Below are 21,331 nucleotides of genomic sequence, written 5' to 3'. Positions count from 1 at the left end.
TTCTGAGTAGGACTGGTCAAACTTGAAAGTCATTGAAGTGATCGGTTCTGTAGAATATATAAATGATATCTTTACTATGTGATTTGATATTGGCTTATCCAAGGAGTTGAAATGATGTATGAAATTTCGAAATCATTTCGTTTAACCTCATGAACACAAGGTATCTAGCCAATTCTTTTATAAGACATCCATACAGTATAAAAGAAATATTCTAGCCCAGTCTTTCTAATAATAATTTACATTATTATACTTTCATGTTAAATACTAAAATCTGATTAGTTTAGACGCAGTTAACAATCTGTTCTATTACCCTAAGCCTTAGCAACACACGTGACAACGGGTAACACAACGGTAATGCCACGTGCGTGGAAATTTTGCGCGTACGGTTCACCGTATAATTCTCAAAACGTCAGTTGCGCGTTTGAAAGAATCGGAATAAACTTGACATCAATAAAAGCTTGCGTCCGATGTAGCTTACTTGAAAACAACAAATGACAGACGAAACATGCTTGCGAGTGCAGAAATAACGAAACTTTAGATGATAAAGGACTCGTAGAGTAATAAACAATAAAGGGGTCAGTAAATCTTTTTCGAATTAGCGGGGAGTTTGAAAGTTTTCTAAACGTGAACGAAAAGGCGATCGACGATTTGTTTTGCTGATACAGTAAATCAAGAAGACATTCAGTATAATAAAATAAATGGTGCCTGTTTTGGAGGGTAACAGTTGAAATTGACACCCCAAGGAAAACAATTGTCAACCTCCGCTGACGCGTCGGTTGACAATGGTTTTCCTTGGGATGTCAATTTCAACTGTTACCCTCCAAAACGCGTCGGTTGACAATGGTTTTCCTTAGGGTGTCAATTTCAACTGTTACCGTCCAAAACAGGCACCATTTTTATATTGTGGAAACGTTAACAATCGTTATTTTATAGAATGCTCTACAGTTCAATGCATTTTATAATATTTTTTTACAGTTACCTTTATTATTCTTACCCATAATTTTAATGGCTCCAGACTTTTGTGCATTATCCTTACCTCTAATTTTAATGGCTCCAGACTTTTGTGCATTACCCTTGCCTCTAAATCTAATGGCACCAGACTTTTCTGATTTATCCTTACATCTAATTTTTATGACTAGAGACTTTTTCTGGATTATCCTTACCCCTAATTCTATTGGCTACAGACTTTTCTGGATTATCCTTTAGTTACCTCTAATTTTAATGACTACATACTTTTTTTGCATTATACTTACCTCTTATTTTAATGGCTACAGACTTTTTCTAGATTATCCTCACCTCTGATTTTAATGGCTACAGACTTTTTCTGGATTATCCTTACCTCTGATTTTATAAACTACAGACTTTTTCTGGATTATCCTTACCTCTGATTTTTATGGCTACAGACTTTTCTGGGTTATCCTTACCTCTAATTTTAATGGCTACCAACTGGGTTATCCTTACCTCTAGTTTTAATGGCTACAGACTTCTTCTGGGTTATCCTTACCTCTGATTTTAATGGCTACAGACTTTTTCTGGACGATCCGTACATGTACCTCTGATTTCAATGGCTACAGACTTTTCTGGATTATCCTTACCTCTGATTTTTATGGCTACATACTTTTCTGGGTTATCCTTACCTCTAATTTTAATGGCTACCAACTGGGCTATCCTTACCTCTAATTTTAATGGCTACAGACTTTTTCTGGGTTATCCTTACCTCTAATTTTAATGGCTACAGGCTTTTTCTGGATTATCCTTAGCTCTGATTTTAATAGCTACTGACTTTTTCTCGATTATCCGTACCTCTCATTTTAATGGCTACAGACTTTTCTGGGTTATCCTTACCTCTAATTTTAATGGCTACAGACTCTTTCTGGATTATCCTTACCTCTGATTTTAATGGCTACAGACTTGTTCTGGATTATCCGTACCTCTGATTTTAATGGCTACAGACTTTTTCTGGATTATCCTTACCTCTGATTTTTATGGCTACATACTTTTCTGTTTTATCCTTACCTCTAATTTTGATGGCTACCGACTTTTTCTGGATTATCCTTTGCTCTGATTTTAATGGCTACAGACTTTTTCTTGATTATCCTTACCTCTAATTTTAATAGCTACATACAATTCTGGATTATCCTAACCTCTAATTTTAATAGCTACATACACTTCCGGATTATCCTTACCTCTCATTTTAATGGCTACCAACTGGGTTATCCTTACCTCTAATTTTAATGGCAACAGACTTTTTCTGGATTCTCCTTACCTCTGATTTTTATGGCTACAGACTTTTTCTGGATTATCCTTACCTCTGATTTTTATGGCTACAGACTTTTTCTGGATTATCCTTGCCTCTGATTTTAATAGCTACAGACTTTTTCTGGATTATCCTTACCTCTAATTTTAATGGCTACAGACATTTTCTGGATTATCCTTACCTCTGATTTTATGGATACAGGCTTTTTCTGGATTATCCGTACATGTACCTCTGATTTTAATGGCTACAGACTTTTCTGTTTTATCCTTACCTCTAATTTTGATGGCTACCGACTTTTTCTGGATTATCCTTTGCTCTGATTTCAATGGCTACAGACTTTTTCTTGATTATCCTTACCTCTAATTTTAATGGCTAGACTTTTTCTGGATTATCCTTACCTCTGATTTTAATGGATACAGACTTTTTCTGGATTATCCGTACATGTACCTCTGATTTTAATGGCTACAGACTTTTCTGTTTTATCCTTACCTCTAATTTTGATGGCTACCGACTTTTTCTGTATTATCCTTTGCTCTGATTTTAATGGCTACAGACTTTTTCTTGATTATCCATACCTCTAATTTTAATGGTTACAGACTTTTTCTGAGTTATCCTTACCTCTTATTCTAATGGATACAGACTTTTCTGGATTGTCCTTACCTCTGATTTTAATGGCTACAGACTTTTTCTGGGTTATCCTTACCTCTAATTTAAATGGCTACAGACTTTTTTTGGACTATCCTAATCTCTAATTTTAATAGCTACAGACTTTTTCTTGGTTATCCTTACCTCTAATTTTAATGGCTACAGACTTTGGATTATCCTTACCTCTGATTTAAATAGCTACATACAATTCTGGATTATCCTTACCTCTTATTTTAATGGCTACTGACTTTTTCTGGATTATCCTTACCTCTGATTTTAATGGATACAGACTTTTTCTGGGTTATCCTTACCTCTGATTTTAATGGCTACAGACTTTTTCTGGGTTATCCTTACCTTTAATTTAAATAGCTACAGACTTTTTCTGGGTTATCCTTACCTTTAATTTTTATGGCTACAGCTTACCTTTAATTTTTATGGCTACAGAATTTTTGTGGATTATCCTTACCTCTAATTTTAATAGCTACAGACTTTTTCTTGATTATCCTTACCTCTGATTTAAATGGATACAGACTTTTTCTGGGTTATTCTTACCTCTAATTTTAATGGCTACAGACTTTTTCTGGGTTATCCTTACCTCTAATCTTAATAGCTGCAGACTTTTCCTGGGTTATCCTTACCTTTAATTTTAATGGCTACAGACTTTTTCTGGATTATCCTTACCTCTGATTTTAATGGATACAGACTTTTTGGCTACAGAGTCATCCCTGACCCATTTCCATCCTTCCTTCACCTGTTTTAAAACTTCACAAGTCAAGTTCCCGGCATCTGCTTTTTGTACATCTACAAACAATCAAAACAAGGAAAACGTGTACTATATGCATGTGTTTTTCACCGAAAGCCGAAGAATATTTCTAGAATACCTGGAGTATCAATGCCTTTTTAAAAATCTTGAAATGAAAGTTTAAATCTTTATTTAATAAATCTAATTACTAATTAATTACCGTTGAATTTCTCGATAAGATGAGATTTGATTTTGACTGAGATATTCTTCAAAGAGAATTACAGTAATTTTTCGTCATTAAGATTAAAACTTCTGATTTTTATCACGATATTCTGAACATCTTTGGTTCAATATGGCTTATCAAAATACTCCCCCTTTTTGAGATATAAAGCATCAAAGATATAGCATTTACGCCCCTTGCAACCCCATCTTTCATACAAGATGATAAAAAATTTTATAATAAATTGTTGCAAATAGTTAAGATGAATATCTTTCCTTCTGTAATTTATCACAAAATATTGATCATTAAAGAGTTAAAAATGAAAGACGTTTAGCCCCTCTGAGCCCCTAATTTGAGGATCGAGTAAACCCTTTTTTGATATCAAATGAATGGTCTTGAAATTTCAAAGACTTTTTGCTAATCACCTAACCAGAGATTTCTTTTCGTTTTGGAGATATGCTGAATTGAGATATTTAGGGGCCACCTCTATAAGACCTTAATGGGACCATTTTACAAAAATTCAAATTACGCATATTGTTTAGAACATTATTGCTTATCAAAATATCCGCCCTTTTCGAGGTATGAAGCGTCAAAGATTTAAGATTCTGGCACTTTTGACCCCCTAATTACGTAACATATGATCAAACTTTTACAATATTGTTGTAAATCTTTAAAATTAATATCTCTGCTTCTGTAATGTATCACAAAATATTGTTCATTAAAGAGTTAAACATGAAAGACTTTTGGCCCCTCTGAGCACCTAATTTGAGGAGTCAGTCCTTATTTCTTGAAATGAAATAAAAGGTCTTGTGATTTCAGAGACTTTTTGTTAAACAACTATTCAGAGATTTCTTTTCGTTTTAGAGAAATGCTGAATAGAAATATTTAGGGGCCACCCCTACAAGTCCTTTATTGGGCTTTTTTACACAAATTCAAAGTATGCATATTGTTTAAAACATTAATCTGACAATCTTTTGTTCAATATTGCTTATCAAAATATTCCTCCTTTTCGAGATAGGAAGTTTCACAGATTAGGCAATCTGGCCCCTTGTGACACTTTATTACGTAATACATGATTAAAATGTCATAATATATTGTTGCAAATCGTTAAGATGAATACAGTACCGACCAGACCCAACCTGACACCAAAGCAGTCCCAGAAAGCAGTCCCCGGGACTGCTTTTGGACCGCACTGGGACTGCTGTGGGACTGCTCTGGGACCGCTGTGGGACTGCTCTGGGACTGCTATGAAAAGCAGTCCCAGCAGTCGAAGCTGCCCCTGGGACTGCTCTGTTCACCTATGTGTGAAAAAGGTTCTGAGTGACATGATAGCTCCGCCCCCTTGTGTATTCTGAATTTGCAGGCTCCCTATTGTTTTGTTTACTTGCAGCAGAGAGGAGTTTAAACTGTTTAATAAGCAAGGATTTCTTACATTCTTTTAATAAGTAGAGATTATTATAGTTAATCTACTGACACAAATAAATGTGTATTTAGAATAAATTTTAAAAAATAAAGTTGGTAAATAAGGAATTCATGAGAAAATTTTTATCCCTAAAAATAAACTACAAGTTTCTGAGAAAAAAAAATAGCTACACGTGGGCCTTTTTTTAATTATTTAATGTTAAATTTTAATTTGTACTCAAAATTTGCATTGGTACTATTTAAAAATAATCATTACAGTTAAATATTAAAGTGCTACACATTTTATAGGGACCACGCTAAAAGAAGAGTATTCCATGTATAACCCTCAAATAAAACCCAATAATTTTTTAATGACCATGAAATAAAATATGCTACCATTCTCCCGTAACATAAACTATGTGAATAATCATTTGGGAATTAATTAATTACCGGTAGCTTTTAATTAATAAACAAGTTATAAAAAGAGTATATATTTTTTTTAAATGAAAATACCGGGAATTGTGATTTATTTCTTTTCTGTTTTGCTAGTGTTTACCTGGCCGATTAATGTTTATAAGATGGTATCAACACCCATTGTTTCAATCGCCTATGGGCAGAAAAATCGATGTATGTTACATGTATTTGGGTATTTGTATCAGTGTTACACATCAATGAACACGCTGGTAAACAATGACGTTAATTTCAATTTATTTTATGTGAAAAAAATGTGATAAATGAAATATGTATAAATTTCTTTCGGGATTAATTAATTATGAACATAATCTGAAGTTTCTATTCTGGTGATTTACAGATGTACTCTAACATTTACAAATAAAAAACTTAAAACCGAATTTTATAGAACTAGGCATTAACGATAATTAAATTGTCATGTCAGTAAAAATAATCATGACTGAAAAATAATACTTGGCAAAATTAACAAAGAATTTTTTTAAAAGCCCCAATACTTAAGAAAACTCTAACTTTAGAGTAGCCCGATAGTCTTAATAGGCCATATAATGATAAGATCTATTTAAAGCTTCTTCTGGTGGAAAATAATTAATTCACGTTTAATTTTCTTTATAAAAAATAAATATGGGAACCAGTATCAATCACAGAGGAATTATTAATATACCCAAGAAATGTGATTAAATATTCATGTTCAGTGTAATTGATATATGTACATGTAAGTGTGAAAGCCTTCTTCCTCCAATAAATATTACAATTATTTCAATTTTTAAGCGCGTTTATGTTCTGTTCATAAATGATCTTCGCGTACATATAAGGATTCCTGGCATACTACCCAGAATCAATTTCTACTGCCTTTTATAGTTCCATTGTTTATTGGAAATCTCATTTCTGAGTTAGCTCTGCCCATTAAATTAATAAACCCCGCCCATTGGGACTGCTTTCTGGGACTGCTGGGACTGCTCTCTTGGACCGCTGGGACTGCTGGGGCCGCTCTGGGACTGCTCTGGGACCGCTGTGGGACTGCATTGGCAGTCTCAGAAAGCAGTCCCCGGGACTTCTCTAGGACTGCTTTGTGTCAGGTTGGGTCTGGTCGGTACTGTACCTTTCCTTCTGTAATGTATCACAAAATACTAATCATTAAAGAGTTTAAGATGAAAGACTTTTTGCCCCTCTGAACCCTTAATTTGAAGAGTCAGCCCCTTTTTCTTGATAACAAATGAAAGGACTTGTAACTTCAAAGACTTTTTGCTCAACACCTGTTCAGTGATTTCTTTTCGTTTCAGAGATATCGTGAGTGGAAATATCTAGGGTCCACCTATATAAGTCCTTAATGGGACCATTTTACAAAACTTCAACACGAGACATAAAAAACTCACAAATGAAGGCATATATTAAAAAAATTAAAAACGGGTATAAGTAGGTGAAAGCACGAGGTATCTAACCTGAAAGTTTCATAGAAATCGCGAAAAAGGTCTTTGAGAAATCGCCTGTCAAAAATCCGATGGGAAAAAATAAAATAAAAAGAAGAAACAGTAGGGTCTTCCGAAGGAAGCGGAAGACCCTAATAATAGGGTTAAAGAAACCGATCGAAATCATTGAAATATTTCGTTGGAGACGAAAGACCTTAATAATAATAAGAATAGCCAGATCTCGATGCGAGCATCGAGTAGGTTTTCCATCCGATTTCTCGCTAAGATGAAATGTGATTTTGACATAAATATTTGTTAAAAGATAATGATATAAAGATTTTCACCTCAGATTTTGTTCTAGAGATTTGAATCACATTACCCTAAAGGTATTTGCTTATCAATTATTTTTCTTTTTCAAGATATAAAGCAAAGAGTCAAAGATATAACATTCTGATCCCTATCACTTAAAATTATTCACAAATATAAAAGATTTAGTTGCAACTAGTAAAAATAAACAGTTTTGCTTCAGTAGATCAAAGCAAAAACATGAAAGAATTTTGTCCCTTTTAATCCTCGAATTTGAGGAAACAGTACCTTTGCGTTCTATTAAATGAAAGGGACATTCATTTTGAAATAATTGTGTTCAACAACTCTTCAGCAATTTATTTTTGTTTTCTTTATACAGGGTTTTTCACAATATATGTCACTCACCTAAAGATTCACAAATATAAAAGATTTAGTTGCAACTAGTAAAAATAAACAGTTTTGCTTCAGTAGATCAAAGCAAAAACATGAAAGAATTTTGTCCCTTTTAATCCTCGAATTTGAGGAAACAGTACCTTTGCGTTCTATTAAATGAAAGGGACATTCATTTTGAAATAATTGTGTTCAACAACTCTTCAGCAATTTATTTTTGTTTTCTTTATACAGGGTTTTTCACAATATATGTCACTCACCTAAAGACAGACAGACAAATGACAACAAAATGCTACATATACATTTTATGTATAATTTTAAACAGCATATATTCAATTTTTTTTTTTTGAGTCAAACGTATCCAACATTCTCCACTTCAGTTACTATGACAGCAAATCCTAAACTGTTATTCTCCAAGTGTGTTTCCAGCATTGTCCGAAATAACTAAAGAGAAGGATATGGAAATAACGAACAGTATTCAATTTCAACGTCCATTTAACAATATACAAAATTAGAGCAGAGCAAACACGGACCTCCGAAACATCAGAGGTGGGATCGGGTGCCATGGAGCAGTGAGCATCCCCTGCCCATCGGTCACCACCGCCGGTGTGCTCGTTGTCATAATCAGGAAATAACGGGAAAAAATCCGTCGTCAATTCAGTGTATAAATAATGGACTAACAATTGGTATGAAAAACGTCAGTCAGCATTTCATTCAATGATAAATTGTATTTGCTGACAAGGTCATTGTATCGACCATAGAATTTACGAAATGATGACTTTAAACGAGACTGTTGATATTCTTGTTTCATCAACTTGCTTGTCAATAATTTACCTCCTTTAAGAAATTGTTCATACGTAGAGCATGCTCTTGCGTATCGAATCAACTGAGATATATATACTCCGTATGCAGGTGATGAAGGTATATTGCTGCATAAGTAAGGGAAGTTGACGATAGAAAAGTTAAAGTCATCACGTTTATCATATAGCTTGGTTGTTAGATTAATGCTTAGAAATTTCTTGCCACTGTTTTGTAAGTTTCACAGAATACTTGAGACTTTTTTTGTTATACAATGTATATTTGGCTTTTTATAACCCCCAAAGTCTTTTTCAATCAAAGTGTTGCATTTAAATTAATGTTTCCTTTAAAAACTACTACTATGTGTTGGTGTTCACTTCCTTCGCTCTTCCTGTTAGTCAATTTTGCAAATTTTTCCCGGTTCTGAACGTCAACTGGCTTTAAATGCTGAAATCTTGACTATGCAAACACACTTACCTCAAATTTAAGATTTCTAAACAGACTTGATTCATACATTGTAACAATCCATTTCCCTAAACTCAGATCTAACTTTCATGAGGTTTTCTCAATGATTGACTTTACATTGATATTGTTATCTCTTCTTGATATTTATTTTGGAGGGGGGGGGGGGGTTGAGGGGGTCGTAGAAGGCAGAAATTGTCTTTCATCTTACATTATAATTTAGTTCAAACTCTCTATTTTTTCTTTTTATATATGACAACTAGGCAGCAATATCTTGCCTGCATAATTTTCATAGGATATCATTCTTATAATAAAAGTTTACAACAAATTTTTGCTGCAAGTTGTACACTATTTTGAGATTAGCTGACATTATGGCATCACTGATTATATCATTCCAAAGAACTTGTGGACGATTTGAAATCACAAGATTTAAAAAATTTAACAGCATAAAAAATTAAAAAAAGATATTTAAAAATTTGTACATTCCCGAAGATAATTTAAAGTCCAGGCTTTTTTATATCATTGACAGCTGCTTTTTAAATAAAAAATTGTTTTGCTAAAACACATTCTGATTGCACACACAACGTACTCTGAAGTTGACATCAAAGAGATGCTTGAGTTTCTGATTCACAATATCTATGTGGATTTTGACGACCAGGTATTCTAACGATCTATTGGAATTCCCATGGGTACTAAATGCGATTCGTTATAAGCAGACCTATTTTTAGCCGGGCTTATTGCTCAAAGAGCAATTGCCAGCTTATGTGATCCTGTTCAAGGCAGGACGTTGACCCCATAGTCGCCATTTTAAAGTAACGTGCAAAAATATAGTTCTTACTCTCAACCGCTTTTGAGATAATACAAACGCTAAATAAAGCAACAAAAATAAAACGAAGTTTTACCTATATAAAATAACCATTAGTAGTAATGACTTTGAAAACTTTATAAGTCAAAGAACACAGTTCATTAGCGTAAGGATTTTTAACAATCAATTTTACCGTAGTTCTCTCCACATACGAGGTAAAGCAGGAGAGGGAACCAGACTGGCCTATTTGTTTACATTCAGCTGCGGTACCAGATTAATTCTTATTCTGACAAAATTGGACCATGGTATTAAGATTGAAAAACTCATTGTCAGTGTCTTATCATTTATATTGATAGTTTTAAAATTAATTTTTTCATCAGAATATAAACGTGATTCATGTAAGAAATCCATTCTACTCTGTAAATGAGCCCGGCTCTCTGTACTTCTGAGTACTTTGATTATATTCATATGAAGCAGAATTTGTGCAAAATCTTATGCGTTAAAGAATAAAAACTTGCTGTGGCCTTCAACTCGACTTCTAGATATATTGACGACGTATGATGTCAACCTTCCCTTACTTATGCAGCAATATACCTTCATCACCTGCATAAGGAGTATATAAGGAGTATATATATCTCAATTGATTCGATACGCAAGAGCATGCTCTACGTATGAACAATTTCTAAAATGAGGTATATTATTAACAAACAAGTTGATTAATCAAGAATATCAGCAGACTCGTTTAAAGTCCTAAATTTGTAAGTTTTACGGTCGATAGAATGATTTTGTCAGCAAATACAATTTATCATTGAGTCAAATGCTGACTGATGTTTGTCATACCAATTTTTAGTCCAATAATTACACACTGAATTGACAACGGATTTTTCCGTTATAACCTGTTTATGACAGGGAGCACACGGCGGGTATAACTAGTCAGCAGGAGATGCTCACTCCTCCATGGCACCTGATCGCACCTCTGATGTTTTTGAGGTCCATGTTTGCTCTGCTCCTATTTTGTATTGTTTTATTGACTTTGATATTAAATACCGTTCGTTATCAACATATCCTTCCATCATCAGTTTGCAATATCATTATTTTAGATCAATCTTCTTACCTATAGTGTTTTGGTATTTTTTTTTTGTATCATACTCGATATTCCGATTATGCCCATTTAGAAAGGTGACATATAGTGTGAAAAACCCTGTATATAGAATAATAATTTTGGGCAGTCCGTGAATTCCTTAATGGAGCCATTTCACAAAAACTGAGAGAGTGCGTATTGTCTAAAACATTATTTCGGCCATCCTTAGTTCAGTATTGCTAACCAAAATATTTTATCTTTTCGAGTTAAAAACCTTAAAGGATTTAGCATTCTGGCCCCCTTGTGACCGCTAAATACGCCATTTATACATGTAACTAAACTATATGATAAACATGATGACTTTAACTTTTCTATCGTCAACTTCCCTTACTTATGCAGCAATATACCTTCATCACATGCATACGGAGTATATATATCTCAGTTGATTCGATACGCAAGAGCATGCTCTACGTATGACTAAAGTCAAATACTTACTGTGGTCTTTCATACCAATTGTTAGTCCATTATTAATTCACTGAATTGACGACAGATTTTTCCGTTATTTCCTGATCATGACAAGGAGCACACGGCGGGTGTGACCGGTCCGCAGGGGATGCTCAACCCTCCATGCCACCTGATCCCACCTCTGATTTTTCGGAGTTCCGTGTTTGCTCTGCTCTTATTTGGTATTGTTTTATGGACTTTGAGATTGAATATTGTTCGTTATCTCTGTATCCTTCCTCCATATGATAAAAATATTCTTAAAAGATATTGTTGCAAATTGTTAAGATAACATCTTTGATTGAATAATGTATAAGTATTGATCCTGAGAGGCTCCTAGATGAAGGACTTTTGGTCCCTCTGAGTCCCTAATTTGAGTCAGTCCTCTTATCTGATATCAATCAAGAGAACTTTGATTCTTAAGATTTTTTGTTCAAAGCCTTTCAAAAAATTCCTCTTCGTTGAGGAGATACTGTATTCTACTTAAAAATATTTAAGGTTCAACCCGGCAAGTCCTTGAAACGGCTGTTTTTGCAGGAGTCAGCCGATAATTTATTGCGATTGCATGCATGAAAATGCTTTCCGGGCTGTTTCTCGGAGATGGTTGGAAAATCTTCCTGAAACTCTCCTCAAAAGACGATCACTGATTGTGGTTTTGTTGTGTGGACAATCAGTTTCAAAATGGCTACCGTTACAATGAAAACTTGAGAGAAAAAGATAATTTTGTCCGAAATTGTTTTCTCTGTTACCGGATACTTTGAAAAGAGATCATGAAACTTTATTATAGTAATGATTAGTATTGTAGTTGGGCGAGTCGCATTTTAAATTTTCAAATAACCGATTGTTGCCAGGGAAAGTGAAAATTCTTTAACTTCGATTTTCTCAGTAACTGCTGAAGCAATCGTTTTGAAAGTTTTAAGAAAAAGTATTTACAATGTGTCAAAGGGATTTCTATTTCTAAAAAAAATGTACATGTAATTGATTGCTTACAGTTGCCAAAGAAACTATATAGAAAAAAAGTTTTAAAATATGCACAAGTGTTTTCTGATTTGGCGTGGACAATCTTGATGAAACTTTTTTTTACAATTAAGGAATAACTGTCTTATTTTTTTTATTTGATGATGTGATCAATCGATTGGCTTGCCTGATAATTTGCATAAACGCCGATCGAGGCGTTTATGCATAAAATTATCACGCAAGCAAATCGATTGACCAGCGTCATGAAATCGAAAAATCTGACAGTTATTCCTTATATTTATATGCTCTTAATTTTGCCAATCCATGTGCTATTAGCCGCGCTTCTTGTCTCTATTTGTCCCGCCCTGCATATAAATTTTTACCGCACCTATCGATGAAGCAGAGCATTAATGAGGAATTAAAATACATTAACTATTTGTAATTTTATCTCGGATAAAGACATTGGAAATGTAAATATTTATGATTAGAAACTCTAGGTGTGAAGTCAACATTCTTAATTTCCTAGCGTTATTTTCAAAAAAGTTAAAATTCCTTAATTTCTAATTTTCATAGTAATTATGCATGCAATCTTTTGGTAACTGTTAAGATTTATTCCTTTTACTGTATCAAAGTGGTTTCCACAGAAAATTGGATTCAATCGCAGTAAATCCATCGCTTTAGCCATCGGAATAAAGTTGTGTTTTAGCTAATCATAGTTTTGTACTCGAGTGTTCTCGTAGATGGTTTTCAAAATCTTCATGATACAGAACTAAAAATCACTAACCTAACTTGTGCATAGAATATTTATTTTTAAGTTTGTCGCTGAAGCCAGGTTGAGAATGATATTTTAGAAATTTTACAAAAGTCACAGTTGCTATCAAGTTTCTCTGTAAAAACCATTCTCCGGTTGGGGAGGTCAAAGAAAGATTATTGTATTCCTTTTTAACATGTTTTATTTAATTCCTTTGGTATATAGGCCTAGAGTATAGATTCTGTGTTATGAATAATGTAACAACAATTTTTCGAATGTGCATGTTATTACCAAATCTAATACATATATTAATTTTCTTTCTTTTAAGTGGCAAATTTTAATTTATTTCTACAGGCTTTTAAACAGTTTTACGTTTTTCTGTCGCTCAGTTTCATTTTAGTGTATCATATGTATTATTTTCTCTTTTTTGAAGATGAAACTCGGATATTGGAGGATTTAGAGAATAAAAGATTTCAGCATTATAGAATACAATGCTTAAATATATATTTTTTTTAAAGCTATATCCTTGTGAAAATCATTTATTGTCAATTTTAAACCTAAACATGATTACACCGGAACTTAAAATTATTCATTCACTGAATTATGTAACCAACGTGCGCTTACATGTAAAAACAATATATGGAACGTTAAAATATTTTCATATGGAGAGTGTAGACATCTGTGACGTCATCGATACTATTTCAACTTTATCTCGAATGTCCTTTGCTCATGGCCTCTATGTTTAAGTCAAAATTATCTTTCTTTGTCCATTATATAGTAATACACACTACCTTACGATAAAATAACTAAATGGTTAGCCAGTGGAATTTTTCAGTGTTTTTTCAACATTTTAAAATTAGATTGTAAGAGTTTTATGATTCATTAAGACTTCAGCAGAAATTAGCCTTCCTTTTCATTATTCAAATGTAAACTTTATCAAATACTTCAATATTTCCAAATTATGCTTTTTTTTTTAGAATTCCCAAAATTATCTTTGATTTCATATACATGTACTATAGATCTCTATCACTCTTTCATATCGACATCCTTTTGACAGGAAGACTGAGAAATAAACCTGATTTTTATCATCCCAACCTGGATAAGGTATTTCACAGAACGAAATGCATTTTTGAAATTCACCCACTAAGGTTAATTCTAAGCTGATGTTGTTTGCCTGAGGAGAGAACACACTGCAGGCATACTTGTATTCCATAGAGGGCTCCTCGAATTCACAGAGACTGGTCAGCTGACGGCCATTGTGGTACCACCTGACCTTGAGTTTACTGAAAATGTCAAGGGCAGACAGCCCAGGTATGTTACACATGGCCTTCAGATTCTCTCCCTCATTTAGCATGGCTGATGTTGGGGTTAGGGACACTGTATACTCCTGAGCCTGAGTAATCCCTAAATATAATAAAATTCATTCAACAATTTAAATTTTGAGTTGACTTTAAAAAAATCATTATAATTTAATTATAATATCCAAAAAACAGAGGAGAAGAACTACAGCATGTTTATGACATCATCAATTGAGTACATCTTTACTCCAAAACCTCTGACCAAGTGACCCTGCATTTCACCATTTCAGAAGAAGACATGCTCCTCATTGCCGATACAGCCCCAGGCCATCCGAACTCCAGAATCTCTTATCCTGAGTCACGATCCTTGTATGGGCTGTGGCAATGCACTTTTAAAAAATAAGCACTTTGAATTTTTTTTCAAGTGCGTTAAAATTGGGACAAAATCAACGCACTTTGAAAAAAAATTCAACGTGCGTTAAATTTGGGACATACTCAATGCACTTTGAAAATTTTTTTCAAAGTGCGTTAAGAGTGTACATCAACATTTTTACCGAGGGGAATTTAACGCACTTTGAAAAAAAAAATATGTATAAAACAAAAACTCTAGACTAAGATTTTGGCAGTTGAGAGAATTAACTTGTAATAAATACAGTGGACCTTCAAATATCCGGACCCCAGATATCCGAATGCTTCAAAATCCGGACAATTTTTCATCGGAACGGAATTTTTAATTGTTATTCTGTCGTGTTTAACTGGTGATTCAGGTATCCGGACACTTCACATATCCGGACAAATTGACTGGGAACCAAAGCGTCCGGATAAATGAGGGTCCACTGTATATCTTTCGAGAAACTTTTTTATTTACATGTATTGATATAACTTTATTGAGATCAAGGAGAAGGTCTCTCAGCCCAACTCTTTTTTTTTCTTTTTTAACTAGCCAACGGTAGCAAATTAAACGTGGACACCCCCCCAAAGGTAAGCCAAAATTTTCAATGTCTATACTGTATATCTTTGTAAAACATTTGTGTGTTTACTAAGCCCCCCTCCCCTGCCTATGCTACACCCACATATATATGTATTTGCATAAATACTCTGACGTTGAAAACTTTCAATAAATAAATGCACGCAAACTTGAAAAAATTAAGTATAAGGTGATTCCACCATCACAATTTTATCGGTTCAAAGTACAAAAACTGCATTTGTTTTCATTTAATATACTTTAAACTTTCCAATTATTGCAAAAAATGTATAGGTCACCATATTATTTAAGATGCCAACCATTAATAAACAGAAGTGTATGTCAACAAAAAAAATCGCACATTTTTTTTTCTAAACAGTATTGTGAAAAATATGTAAAAACTGGTTAAAATGTATAATTCTGATGCTTAGTGTTCCTAAATACTTCCTACTTAAAAGATACTTTTGAATTGTGAATATCAGAGAAACTATTTTACAATAAAGCAAATGCCTAAATGAAGAGACCTAAGAAGGAGTTAATGCCCTTGTCAACATTTTTGAAAGATTGAATAATTTATTAAATATAGAAAATATGCATTTTTAAAATTCTTTAACTTAACAATATTTATCATTACCCCTATTGTAAAGCATTGTTCCAAAAGATATTGTTCTATTAGGTATGAATTTAAACTAATTACAGTTCTTGCAAAAACCTATGACATCATAGGAGGGTGGAATTACTCTAACACCTTAGGAGAGAAAGAAATTTAAAAGTTGAAAAAATCAAAATCGCTCATTTTCACATCCTGATTCGAAGTGACCTTTACACCAAAAGTTCCAACAGGTTCAATTATTTATCACACCTGAGATTTGCAAGAATATCAACATTACACATTTTTTTTTTCAAAGTGCGTTAAGATGGTCGATATTAACGCACTTTGAGGAGAAATTTTATTTTTTCAAAGTGCGTTGATTTGGTCCCAAATTTAACGCACTTTGAAAAAATTTTCAAAGTGCGTTATTACAATGGGCTCATTAGTGTGTTACACGGGAAACGTAATTACAAAGCCAAATGTATTAAACTTAATTTTTTTCATATTGCCTTATAACATTTCCCGTTTTTCTCGAGGCAAAATTTATTAAACGATTTTTGAATTACATGTATTACATTTTGCGCTTTTAGATTTTGTGTCGAGATATACATGTACGCAAATTATAATACGAGAGTTGATCCAAATGCAATGTCACAACTTCAATAAAATTGTTACTAGTCGACGAACAACAACATAATTATAAATCATGGAAGTTATATTTATTTCAAATCAGACCTGAAAATGTTAATTTAAAATTAAAAAAATGCTTTTAAAAAATATAGAATTATATACAATGTGCGAATTTGGTAGTCGCCGCATCAAAATAATGTCATGTTATGGATACTCGCCGTCATACTAAACGTTTCCCAATAAAAATATTTGAGATTCTCGAATATGTTCACAAATTTCTGTTCTTAAATGAATTTTTGGTACAAGTAGCCATAATTGTACATTCACTCTTTTCATAACAAAGTCCTTTGTGAAAATTCCTTGAACAGTATAATAAGACAGTGTTCATATCCATTTACATAACATGCAGATATAGGAATGTCTTTTGACAAATACAGACACCACGATCAACGTTTCCTTCCGAAATCTCTTATTTCAGTCTTTCTGCTATCTGATAATAATTCAATGACCTATCACACTCCCTTAAATCGCTGAAATCATCTATGAACAAGACTCTTCTTTACTTTTTATCATTGTGAGTCTAATCAATCAGTATTACTGTCTATACTGGTAATTTTCTAATTTTGTAATCCTAATCAGATTTTCCTGCAGCCGCTTTCTTTTGCTGAATTTTATCTTAGTATCCATTGGAAGCTTAGGATAAGCTTAAGATAAGCTTGTATCCGCTTAACTATGGTTGTGAGGCAAATACTTTATAATTTGTTTTTACTTGAAAAAGACATTACTGGTAATCTAACAATCAAGCTCTATGATAAATATGATGACTTTAACTTTTCTTATCGTCAAAAAAAAAATGAAGTAAACGTGCAAAATGCATAAGTGCTCGTTACGCCCCACCCCATTTTTACACTTTCTTTGTTCAATGAATCAGAGTCAAATACATTTTTTAAAAATAAAAAAAAATTACAATGGCATCATTTAATCTTAACTGATCATTAGAAAAAAATGCTTATACTTTCATTTTTTTCTTCAAAATTTTTGGGCGATGACACTCTTAAAATGTTTTTTAATATGTTTGTCTTTCTCATCCTACAAAAGAATATTCTTTAAAATGTGACATTTAAATGTTATACGGCAACACCCCCAATGCTCGATGTTTTAAACATCTATAAAATTAATTTCATTTAACATTATTAGACAAAAGTTTCGATGTTAAATAAGATTTATATGTGTGCATATTTTGGTATATTGTATTTGATAATATGACACCAAATACAAAAGATATGGACACTGTGACATTACTTTTGTGACATCATTGTTAGATTTTGCGTTTATAATGAATATGAAGGATATGGAGATACAATGTAACGAACAGTTTTAAATATCCATAAAACAATACAAATAGGAGCAGAGCAAACAAAGACCTCTAAAACATCAGACGTTGGATCAGGTGGCATGGAGGAGCATACCATGCTGACCGGCTACCCCTACGTTTTCTTCCTGTCATGATCGGGAAATAATGGAATAATCCGTCATTAATTCGGTGTATAAATATTGGACCAACAATCAGCATAGAAAACACCAGTCAGTATTTGACTCAATTTTGCGCACTTTAGGGGATAATTTCTCCTCTTTCCAGCATCGGTTTATTAACAACCTTTCACTCCCTAATTCTAGGCACATTGTTTACCTAATGTGTATATTTTATCCATCTCCCAAACATTTATAGTAGTCTCTACAAGTGATAAACTCGCTTGATTAGAATTATTTGTTAGATTGCTGAAAATTCACTTCAAGAGAGTTTATTGCCTGTAGAGACAACTATAAATGGTTGGGAGGTGGATAAAATATACATATTGGCTACAGAATATGTCTACAATTAGGGAGTGATAGGTAGTTTTTGACCAATGCTAGAAAGTGGAGAAATTCTTTCCAAAAGAACGCAAAAAATTTGCGCCGTAAATAGCACCTTTTTTGCATTACGGGATCTGTAGCGTTATGGTCAAAGACAAATATATAAAACCATAACGCTACAGATCTGCAGCTAAAACTGTATTTGCTGACAAGGTCATTGTATCGACCAAAGAACTCATGAAATGATAGCTTTAAATAAGTTTCCTCGTTTCGTCATTCATACTTTGGTCATGCTCTTCCGTATCTAGTCAACTGAGATGTATAAACAACGTATGCAGGTAATGAAGGTAATATTGCTGAATAAGTAAGGGAAGTTGACGATAAGAAAAGTTAAAATCATCATATTTATCATGGAGCTTGATTGTTAGATTACCAGTTACGTCTTTTTCAAGTAAAAACAAATTATAAAGCATATGCCTCACAACCAATGGATATGATAAAATTCAGCAAAAGAAAGTGGCTTCAGGAAAATGTGTTTAGGATTATATTTAACATTGATTTATTTTTCTCGATGAAATTACGTCTTCTCCACAGTGTTATGGCACCATTTTGAAATGTGTTTTTTATTTTTATTTTGAATTGTAAATCGCGTACATGTATTTTTGTATTTATGTTATAATGTGGTAAAAGGAGTTAAAACAAAGTTAAACGTGTATTTAAAAAAAAACAGTTTTAAGAGTGATATTGAATACTGTTTGTTATCTCCATATCCTTCTTGTAATTTCTTAAGGAAAAGTGTATTAATCAGGTCAACTGATTTTATAGCTGTGTGTTTTTCTTTACTTGAGTCAGGCAGTTTTTTCCTTATGTAAGCAAAAATTTCCTCTGTTACTTTGACAACATCAAAGAATGCAAATGTAAATAATAGCTCTGCTGGCATATTTTCCATGATGATTGCTTGTGCGCATCATGGAATATCCCAGCAGAACAATTGCTATTCATAACGCCATGTTCACTGAATAACGTTGTTTATTTCTTTAAAATATTTTATTTGCTCTTCCTTAATTGGTATTTAAAACATCTTATTATTACTGACAAATTAAATGTTCGAATTTCTTCCTGAAAAACTAACAGAAACAAATTTTTATTCACATAATGCATCTACAAAAAGTATTCAATTTCCAAAATTTGAAGTTTATATGAAAATAGTTATACTTACTAAATGTTGATTTTTTCAGGAGAAATGTGCAAGTGTGTAATATAATTACAATGTTGATACCATGGAACATCTTTAAAAACCGACAATAGTATCTTAAAGAAATACCGGTATCCCTAGTTACACCATTGACAACTCACAGTGGGCTTTTAGGGATACTATGAATTTATACTCTGCCAATAAGGAAGGATATCACTTTTTTATCGAATCACATTGAATTACTTCATGTTTGCTCTGCTTTAGTTTGCATTGTTTAAGGTCTAGTAAATAGGAGTTGCCTACAGAAATATCCAATTGAAAAAAAATTCCTTTAATAATGCTTTATAACTTTTGCTTGGTCAAATAAGGTCTTTTTTGGCATAATTTGAATGTAAACAAAGTGAAAAAATCATATCTTAAACTGGCATTTTCAATAAAAAAATTAAAAAATCTGTCACAAATATGGGAGTTTTTCCATATTAGACGAAGAAAATGTATCCAGATTGCAGTCATTCCAAAAACAGCAATTTGTATGTTCTTGCCCTCTTCTTTAAAATAATGGCAAATTTGATATAGCTATCGGGACTACTTTTCACGTGGTTTCAAATTGAATTCCATGAAAATACTTTATTTTCACATAATTCTATTAGAGCCGTAGAGAGCAGGAAAAATAAGGTTGAAAGTGATTATTATCATTATTTTAATTTTTATTATATTATTATATTATTATTATCATAATGGATTCAGCAGCAAGATGTTAGTCTAAAGACATTTGCTAGATCTTGACCTTAAATAGACTTTGAACTTTAATACTGCTCATAATCTCTTAAAACTAAATGGGAAAAATATTGAGAGATTTTGTTTTATACTATGTATAATATGTTTTAGTACTATAATTTGCTTTATGGATACAATTTTATCTTCGTCTAGATTTGCTAAGACTGTGGTACATTGTACATCTGAAGACAGTATGTTTCAGAAAGAATTTCATCACTGACAAGTTGCACGATAACATTGCGCTAAAACTAACTTCAAACCACTGGTACGTTTTTTCCAAGTTTACACAGTAAGGAAGCAATTGAAGGAGCCGACTGGGGCTTTATTTTGTGAAATCTACCATGGAAAACCCCTTAATTTAATGCCACATGCCAAGTTTAGGGAAAATCTACCCTCCAGATATTTCAACGGATCGTCTTAAAGCATAGATACATCTAATAGAGGATTGCACGAAAAGATACAATTTTTCGCACTTTTTAGCAAATTATACAAATTTTACAGACTTATTGCTCAAAGTATAAAATGTGATGAGTAATAATATATTGTGCATTATACGAGGGTTGTCCCAGAAGAACGCTTTCTGTATGAATATTGCAAAAACTATTCAATCAAAACTAATAATTTTTCAGGGCAGTTGGAAGATGATATTTTTTTTTATTTTGACACAATATTATATCCCTGTATGCCCTGTGATGCCATGTGCATATAAAATTAGCATTTGAAGAGTGTTGAATATAGGTGGTCGGCGCCCGATAACTTTCTGACTTTTTCAAATAGCACTGTTAAAGGGTTTTTATCATGCATCATAACAAAGTTTATATGCTATTA

General features: G+C 32.9%; 1 protein-coding gene across 1 annotated transcript; it reads right to left on the bottom strand.

Moving 5' to 3' along the window:
* Positions 1–13: 13 nt before the first annotated feature.
* On the bottom strand, positions 14–14,768 carry LOC134232922 (uncharacterized; the record flags this gene model as incomplete). The annotated part of the gene is made up of 4 exons (XM_062714917.1): positions 14,747–14,768; positions 14,334–14,597; positions 3,584–3,703; positions 14–47 (listed from the first exon to the last, which is right to left on the bottom strand). Coding segments are annotated over exons 1-4 (440 nt in total), but the record flags the coding sequence as incomplete, so codon positions are not given.
* Between the last annotated feature and the right edge of the window lie 6,563 nt (positions 14,769–21,331).

The sequence above is a fragment of the Saccostrea cucullata genome, unplaced genomic scaffold, assembly GCF_032062105.1.
Source record: "Saccostrea cucullata isolate Sc308-1 unplaced genomic scaffold, CSIRO_AGI_Scuc_v1 ctg4278, whole genome shotgun sequence".
NCBI lineage: Eukaryota > Metazoa > Mollusca > Bivalvia > Ostreida > Ostreidae > Saccostrea > Saccostrea cuccullata.
This window is presented reverse-complemented; position numbering and strand designations above follow the sequence as displayed.